Source organism: Mastomys coucha, unplaced genomic scaffold, assembly GCF_008632895.1.
Source record: "Mastomys coucha isolate ucsf_1 unplaced genomic scaffold, UCSF_Mcou_1 pScaffold21, whole genome shotgun sequence".
In the NCBI taxonomy this organism is placed as follows: Eukaryota; Metazoa; Chordata; class Mammalia; order Rodentia; family Muridae; genus Mastomys; species Mastomys coucha.
The window spans coordinates 141,381,751-141,390,404 of NW_022196904.1; the positions used below are offsets into that span (position 1 = coordinate 141,381,751).

General features: G+C 54.0%; 1 protein-coding gene across 3 annotated transcripts in view; it reads right to left on the reverse strand.

Moving 5' to 3' along the window:
* Dagla (diacylglycerol lipase alpha) overlaps positions 1–8,654 on the reverse strand; it is a 58,506-nt gene that overhangs the window by 10,905 nt on the left and 38,947 nt on the right. For 2 of the 3 annotated variants that reach the window (XM_031389666.1, XM_031389668.1), the window contains 6 exons: positions 7,868–7,955; positions 5,787–5,921; positions 5,230–5,307; positions 3,392–3,516; positions 3,205–3,228; positions 1–154 (listed from right to left, as the gene is read on the reverse strand). In XM_031389666.1, the coding sequence (XP_031245526.1) occupies positions 1–154; positions 3,205–3,228; positions 3,392–3,516; positions 5,230–5,307; positions 5,787–5,921; positions 7,868–7,955 (604 nt within the window). The remainder of the gene's footprint in view (positions 155–3,204; positions 3,229–3,391; positions 3,517–5,229; positions 5,308–5,786; positions 5,922–7,867; positions 7,956–8,654) is intronic. The other variant, XM_031389669.1, reaches the window with a different exon arrangement.

Below are 8,654 nucleotides of genomic sequence, written 5' to 3' on the forward strand. Positions count from 1 at the left end.
CGCGTCATGACAGGAGGTGTAGACAATGTCTACAGCAGTCATGTTCTCATCCAGGAAGTGACGGCGGATGGCGATTGCATTGCAGCCACAACAGTTGTCTTCCTCAATGGTGACCCCAGGGGCGAATCGGGGTCGTGCAGGGCAGAGACAGCACCTGGAATGGGGTGGCAGAAAGCTCAGGGCAGGCCAGCACCAGTGGGTGATTTTTTTCCTTCCCATCTTTTCTGGAAGTGGCTCTAGGTTAAGCTTCAGCCCCACTCTGTCTGCCTCCTTTAATCACCCTTGCGAAGCCCTGGTGTCCTTTTTTTCTTTTTTCTTTTTTTTGGTTTTTCGTGACAGGGTTTCTCTGTGTAGCCTGGCTGTCCTGGAACTCATTCTGTAGACCAGGCTGGCCTCAAACTCAGAAATCCACCTGCCTCTGTCTCCCAAGTGCTGGAATTAAAGGCATGCGCTACCACTGCCTGGCCTCTGGTGACTTTTGAGTGGTCAAACCATGAACCAGTTCCTCACACAGTCTCCTAACACTACTTGGTCCATGAATCCCCCCCTCTTGGCTGCAGACCACACTGCTCTTCTCTCTTCCCAGGCTGAGCCTCCTCTCCAGCTTGCCTTTCATTTTCAAGGTCCTGGGTCTAGCCTGGACCTCTCTCCTCTCTAGCAGCCTACTTCATGTGCTATCTGAAGTTCACTAAAGACAGTAGTAGACCCACTGCAGACCTGCAAAGGCACCTACTGGACTCCTACTTGGCATCTCCCCTTAGCTGTACTGATGGTGGCTGGAACCCCAGCCTGTTCCCTGACTCTCATACCAGCTCCTCCCAGTCACATTTAAACCCAAGCCTGCCCTTTGTCCTTTCCCATCCTTTGTCTGCAGACTGACCTCCTCTCCTTTGTCTACCTTTGCCCCCACACTACCAACTCCGTAGCACATGGAGGGACCCTGTGGCGGCACATCGAGCCACCGTCACGTTTCCTCTTAGGATCCCACAGAGATGCTCCCCTTCTCATCAGAAAGGTCTGAGTCCTTTCAGAGTCTGCCCCCATCTGGCCTCATCTGCCTGATCTCCACACCCCCCTCCCCATCTATACCAATCTTACCTTTCCTTCCTTTGCTGGAATAGCTCCCTCCCAGATTCTATGCACATTATCTCCCCCATACCCTTTAGTCTCCATCCAAATGTGACCCTACAGTGAGGTCTATTCTAGGTAGTAGACCTCTGACAGGGCCAGTCCTGACCTGATCCCTGGTCTAGCACTCAGCTATACGCCTCCATAACATCCATGTGCTCCACCGACCTACCCCAGAGTCCCTCATCTGTGTACACAGGGCAGGGTCTGCTCTGTGCTAGTCACAGATGTTTTCCCAATCACCAAGCCTGTCAGGCATACAGGACACTCCCCAGGGTAGATGAGCCAGGGCTAAACTGCTCACTCCACTGGGGATGGAGGTGGGGATGGAGAAAAAAAAATGCATCTGCTTCTCAGGCCACCAGAGGGAGCTAGCACCCAACAGACTGAGTACCGGGAGCTGGGGGCAAGTTTGACAGGGCTGCCAGCTGTCTTGAATTGACATTCAGTGTGAGGTGTTTGTCTTCTCAGAGCAGCGCCTGTGGGACTGTGACTTCCCAACAGGGAGAGGCCTCATCGAGAAGCCCCAGAGTCAAGCCAAGACTTGAGCTTGCCTGAGCTTTGGACCAGGGACTGCCCCGTACGTACATAGGATACAACACACAGGACACTCATCCCAGAGCTGTGCCTGGAGAAGCCACCATCAGGTCAAGTGGTGACAGGCTTGGCTCAAGGTCCTACCTCCAAGTCTTCAGGAAGTTCCCCTCTCCCCTCCGCCGAGCAGAAGGCTCAAATGAGGTAGGGGAGCAGCAGGACTCGGGTTCAAATCTTTCCTGCTATGTCATGTTCTGATTCTGTAACCATAGTCCAGATAAGCCCTGGCTTCCTCCTGTCAGCACTAGCTGCTGTTTCCCACAGCTGTTAGACCCCAGCCTGTCCCCTATGCCATGCCCCTTGTCCTGCTCCACTCTCCACACAAAAAAGGCCCCTACAAAGTGTGATGTGTCACCTACTGTGGCAGACCAAAGTTCAGGATCTGAGAGTCCACGGAAGTGACAAGCAGCAGGCAGATAGCAGATGCTAAGTACGGTGCCTAGCCATCTCTGTCTCCAATATCCCCATATTTTGTGGCTTTGTCTCCACCCAACCCTAGGTTCATTCTTCTAGAAGACCCGGACCTGACTGCACCCCGTTAAAGCTGAGGACTCTGTCCTCTTCCATTTTAGTACTGGCTCATGCAGGTGCCGACATTCCCACTCTCCCCAAAGCACCCAGAGCCCCGTAGCCAGAGGCTCTGTGATTTGGAACTGTCCTATGGGCTGACAGCATCTGCTGGAACCAGGGAAATGGGCTCCTGAGAAGTGCAGAGGGCTCACCTAAGCACAGGCTTAGTGGCTCCTGGCCCAGAGCTCATCTTGAGAATCTCTCCATGCAGACTCAGTGTCCCAGGATTGCAGGGGGAGGTGACAAGCATGTACATTTGGCAGAGATGGGAGGACCACACAGTGACCTGATCCTCTCTGATCAGTTGGCATTAGTGAGAACAAGGTCCCAAGAGCCACCAGCCTTCTCAAAGTGGAGGCACTGTGGAGCAGGCATGGATCCTGCCGCCTCTGGGAGGGGGCATGGAGAACAGAGGCACTGGCCCACTAGGTCAGCTTTTCTGGAACAGGAGCCCAGGGAACTGTCCTGCTTCTGCCTGTCATGGACTGAGGATGGAGACACCATAGAAGGACAGGGTCCCTCCAAAGCCCTTCTCTGGCCCACTTAAAAGCACAGAGCCCCACATTTCTTCCACAGGGGCAGGGCTGAGGGTGGAGCCAGCTTCGGGTCAGATCTGGGTCCAGGCCTTTTTTTCTCTACTCAGAACTTTGTACTAAAGTGTCTTCTTGGTGCATTTCTAGAGACCTCCATGGAGTGGGCCTACTTCCCAAGAAAATTCATTCTTCTAAACAGGCAGCACACAGCAGAGCAGCCAAGAGAAGGGAGATGTGGGCAGAAGGGAATGTCTGTAGGGGGCAGAGGAGGGCCCAAAGAAGAGAAGAAAACTAGCAGTGCAGACACTCAAAAACAGATGTATCAACATCCCATTTCACTGATGTAGAAAGTGAGGCTCACAGAAATGTACTGACTTACCCAAAGCAGCAACTGAAAGTCTGCCTGTATAATCCCAGTCCAGGGAGGAAGCAGGAGGAAGCCAGTGGCCCAGTGACAGTATGGAAGAGAGGAGGTAGGGGCAGGAAGGGGGTACCAGTTCACCACTGCACCCTCTCTCCAGCCTATGCTATATGCTAATGTGGCTGGGGGCTGGCTGAGTACTCACGAGCAGGACCGAGCCAGCTGGCAGAGACCACAGGTGGGCTTCCTCATCAGGTACATGGGCCAGCCATAGGCAGCTAGGGCAAAGAGCATGTAGTAGCAGACTTCTTTGTAGCGTAGCATCTCGTGCTGGAAGACAGGATGCAGAGGGTGGTGACTTCTGCCCTTCTTGCCTGCTACCTCAGCCACCACCAGTCCCTGAGGTGGGAGCCCGCCTACCTGCTCCAGTAGGGGACAGCTGCTGGGCCCCAAGGAGGAGCAGTCCCTCCAGACACTAATTACATTTGCCCAATTATCTCCCTATACCCAGGCCATACTCAGGAGATCTATCCTATCACTACTGTCTCAGAATTTATGATCTGGGGACAGAAAACAACTTGGAGCCCTGGTTTGTTTACCGGAGAAGGAAGGGAACATGGGGTGTGAGTGGCAGTCTCCCCCCACCCCACCCCCACCTCAGAAATCAGGCCCTGGGAACTAAACCCTGTGAAACCTTAGGGCCTGAGTCTGGGAGTGTCTATGGGCAATCAGATGAGCCATGCTAGGCATGGAAACTGGTCACCAAATGTGTTTGGTTCACTGATCTTCTCAGGCTAGACTCATAGAGTCCCAGGTTCCTTAGGCTGGGGTAGGCCGTCTCCCTGAGATTGGGATCATGTTAGAGAAAGGTGCCAGTCTGAAACCCAGGAGTCTGCCGCCCAACAGCTGCCCTCGATGGCTGGTATCGGTGCTACAAACTGTCCAGAGGCTGGGATGGTAGTGTCCCAGGAAAGCCTGTCAGTCAGTCCCCAGCCCCTGGGCACCAGGACTGGGGCACTTAGAGGGAATTAGTCACCTTGTAAAAGTTAAGGAGGGTGATTAGTCATCTTGTGAAGTGAAACAGGTAGGCCTCAATCAGCACCCTCTGCCTGCTCTTCAGGACCTCAGGAAGGAGCCAGTTGCTGCAGAGGCAATTACCCTGGGTGACAGGACAGGGAGGCGGGGCGCTGGTAGCCTCTGCCAGGTGGCAGGTGCAGACTCTGCACCTCCCCCCAGGGGGTGGGAAGAGCCAGCCAGGCAAGGCCTGAGTGAGTGGCAGGCAGCTGGCTAGGGGCATGGACTGGATATGTGTGTGGCTGGGAAAATGAAGTGATGTCTGCTCTGAGGAGACAGATGCCTGGGGCCTTTCTAAAGACACAGATTCCCAAGGGCCAAAACTTTTCCAGCCCTGTCTGATTTGGCACCAAGCTTCCATCACCTTGCCTGCCTGGATTTAAGATGGGTCAGTTCCTCTTACTGCAGCCCTGGGTGCAAGGTGTGCCTAGGGCATTTCATATCTGTCCTGAGGCTTTGAGGATGACAGGCTTGCTCCAGGTAGCAGAGCGAGGCAATTGAGAGGGGATGCACCTAAATTAGTTTGCCTCTCCTGGGCCAGGCTGACTGTCCCTGCTACCAGCTGTGGTTCCCTCCTGGCCTGGCCTGTACCTTTCTTCATACCATGGTACCCACATTGCCTGTACACATGGGCTTTCTGCTAAAGGTGCTTGAGGAAAGCTTCTATGCTAAAAAGGCTTTTAAATGGCCATGCCACACCCCACTGCCTACTAGGAGGGCAGCAGCAGCAACAATGTCACAGCTCATCCCCATGGAAGCACTGTGCAATCTCCAGAAGCAGGGGTCAAATGTCTTGAAGCTTGGCTAGGAGATTCAGGGTCCTGCTTAGTGAATCAGTATGATGTGAGAGCTCTTGATGACCTGATCTGAGGCTCCCTGGACAGCTGAGCAGAGTAGGGGTTGCCTGATGCCGTGTAGTTTTGGGGAAGGTACCGAGAGGCACTGGAAAAAGGAAGAGGCTCCACTCACCGAGTTCTTGAGGTCGAGGTACTTGGTGTTTCTGGTCACTGGCATCCCAGACAGGAAAGCCAAGATGTCATTGTTTGCCTGGAAAACAGGCGCAGTAAGATGGACAGTGGTCCAGACGGAAAGATGAGAAGGGGGTTCAGTTTCAGCCTGCTTTAGAGGTCTGAAGGAACCATGTGGCTTGCAGCTCTTGTAATATTCAGCAGCTTTCCCAAAATCACATTTCCCTGTTTTCTAGTTCTCTCCATTCTATCCAGACCTTCAAACCCCAAGGGATGGTCCTGAGCCACCCAAGAGGGAAAGGGATTTTGTGTGAGATGTACAGAGATCAGAACTAGCATGTTGGTGAGTACAGGGGCCAGGACAAATTTCAGACAGAGGCTGAAGCACTGGAGCTGGCACTGGTCATTGAGCCCCAATGAACAGGACATCCTCAGAAGCTAGCCTCAGAAGCGGCCACATGTGGTCCAGACAGCTAGGACAGCGGATGGCAGTGTGCAGTAACAGTGGCCTGGGGGCCATGGGGAGAGGAGCCCACAGGAGAGCCAGTGGGGGCTTACCTCATCCAGCACCGCATTGCGTTTGGCTCGCTGCCGCTGCCTAAGCAGCACCAGGCCAGCAATGATGTCGGAGGGCACGATGTCGAGGTCACGGAAAAATTCAGCAAAGAGGTAGGCAATTTCTGAGTAGGCATCCTGTCAAGCAAGGCCCAGGAAGGCAGGAGGCAGTGGCAGGGCAGCAGGAGAAAGGAGAGACCATGAGTGAACACCCAGGGCAAGTTTACCAGAAACCTCCACAACCCTGGGCAACTCTGCCCTTGGGCGTGTGGTAGCTCCATTCAGCAAGAACCTGGAGAGTTGCTGGGCGGTGGTGGCAGATGCCTTTAATCCCAGCACTTGGGAGGCAGAAGCAGGTGGATTTCTGAGTTCGAGGCCAGCCTGGTCTACAGAGTGAGTTCCAGGTCAGCCAGGGCTACACAGAGAAACTCTGTCTCGAAGAAGGAAAAAAAAAAGAACCGGGAGAGTCTGTTTTGGTTTCTGTGTTTTTACCATCTTAGATGCTGACCCTTCCCTCCATCTCCCAGGCCTCTTCTCTCCACCGAGGTCCTACAGGTCATGCTGCCCTTGGCTCGAAGGTGCCAACCTAGGCCACTACCTCTTCTCTCTCTAGGTACCCAGGATCAAGGTCCAGGCAGTCCTCTGGAAGCCACACAAAGCATCCGGCTACTGCTGCCCTACCAGCTGTGATCCTGGAAGTCCTGCTACATCTCCCATATTTCGAGCATCCCCTGCTTCTCAGCGGCCTCAGCTCAGTGGCCCCTGTAATGTGCTTGAGAAGTACAATTCCAGTGGCCTCCCTGGCTTCGAGGTGGCCCTAGGCCTTGGGTAAAAAGGAAAGAACAGAGGCAGGCAAGCCCTGCCAGCTGTGGTCCTGGGTTTCCCCTGCCTGTTGTTGCCTTGAACCTATCAGGAGAGGGTGGAGTGAGAACAAGCTCACGGCAACTGACTCTGTCTCACTGGGTCTCATCCTTGAGTGCCTGGCAAGTCAGGAGAAAAGTGCCAGTGGCTACCAGCTCAAACCTCTAAGGGGCCACATGGAGCCGAACCGTGCTCAGCTTCAGCTGCTCAGCCCAGGGCACCAAGTTTGGACATACAGGTAGTTATGTAAATTTTTCAAAGACTAGCATTCAAGTATAGTTCTTTGGCAACAACATACAAGCTGGAGAAAAGTCACTCCTCTGGGATCTGCCCCTGGGCTCTCTGTGTCTAACAGGACCGTGCCCTTTTCACTGGCTTCTCACAATCACCCTGACCCTGTGTTTTATGGGGTGAAGAGTGTGCCTATTACAGGCCCAGGCAAGCCTGGTTTCCATCTCTAGGGCTCCATTCCCTGCCCTCTGCAAGGCACACTGCAGCTAGACCTGGACTAGTATCTCTCAGGCATCCCCAGGCAGCTCCATAACGTACTCACCAGCTGCCAGGGAACTTTGGGGTTCCTTTCTTAGGTACTGGCTCTAAGGTCTCTGGGGATGCTGTTAGGGAGGGGCCACACCAGGCTTCCCCTGTCTGAGGTGTCTGAGGTGGGCACTTCACTGTCTTTTGACCTCTCCAGCTCTGCTACTACCTAGCTGTGGGATACTGAGCAAATCATTCCATCTTTCTGTCAGCTGACTGATCTGCAAAATGAGGGGTAGAGCTGGCTGACTTCTAAGCTGCCTACCCTACGCTGAGGGTTCCTATCCCCCTTCCTGCTCAGAGCCACCTTCTGCAGAGCTTGCTCCTCAACACTATTGGTCTGTCCACATCTCACACTTCAGAGATGTATGCCACCCAGCCCCAGGCTAAGCACTCAACAGCACCCCAGACCTTCCAGATCCATCCACTGCTGAGCACACGGTACTTTTAAACTAACCCACGTTCCAAGGGTACCCAAGCAGTCATCAAGGCTTTCTGTTTCCACAGTAAGACAGGTGAATGTCTGCTTTGCAGGGTGGGGCAGTACTTCAGGGAAAAGGCAGGTTGTTACCCTGCTCACAATGCCCAGCCTCCTACCAGCCCCACCCACCCAGCATTTACCAGAGGAGTGAAAGGCACTTGTATGGCAGAAAGAGGACCTGAGGCAAGCAACTATGGGTACTTACTGACTGGGAATCCTTTGTCCGGGTGCAACAGAGGAACACTTTTAGACGGCGGGACCAGCTGGTGGCCTGACCCTCCTCTAACCGGTGCCTGTGAAGGTAAACAGTTGACATGTGTCAGGTCATGGGTCTGGATTAGAGGAGCCAGCCAGACGTTATGGAAATAGGATGGCCTGTTCCTAGGACACACCAAAGAGCCCTCTCTCCAGTGGGCTTGGGGAGGCTAGGCAGCAGGCTGCCTACAGCTGGGTGGCCAGTGACCCAGCTGTCAGCCAGCCAGGGTGTTGCTAGCCAGCCTGGTGAGCTGTGGAGGCCCTTCCCATCCCCAGCTGCTGTCTGGGTACGGCGGGTAGGTATACTGCCTGCATGGTTTCTCCCTGTCCCTTCTGTTCTGGCTCCTCAGGTCAGGTGGGGAGTTAGGGGCTCAGGAGTCAGTGAGCACAGAGAACAAGCTACTTTCCCACGAAGGAGTCTACATCCTGGGCGCCTAGGAAGCACAAAGATAAAGGCTCTGGTATCACCGTGCTGGCTCACTCCTTTAAGCCCAGCACTTGGGAGGGAGAGGCAGGCAGATGGGTCTCCGTGAATTCAAGGCTAGTCTGGTCTACAGAGCAAATTCCAGGATAGTCAGGGCTCAAAAACAAACAAACAAAAAAGAAGCCGGGCAGTGGTGGTGCACACCTTTAATCCCAGCACTTGGGAGGCAGAGGCAGAGACAGGCAGATTTCTGAGTTCGAGGCCAACCTGGTTTACAGAGTGAGTTCCAGGACAGCCAGGGCTATACAGAGAA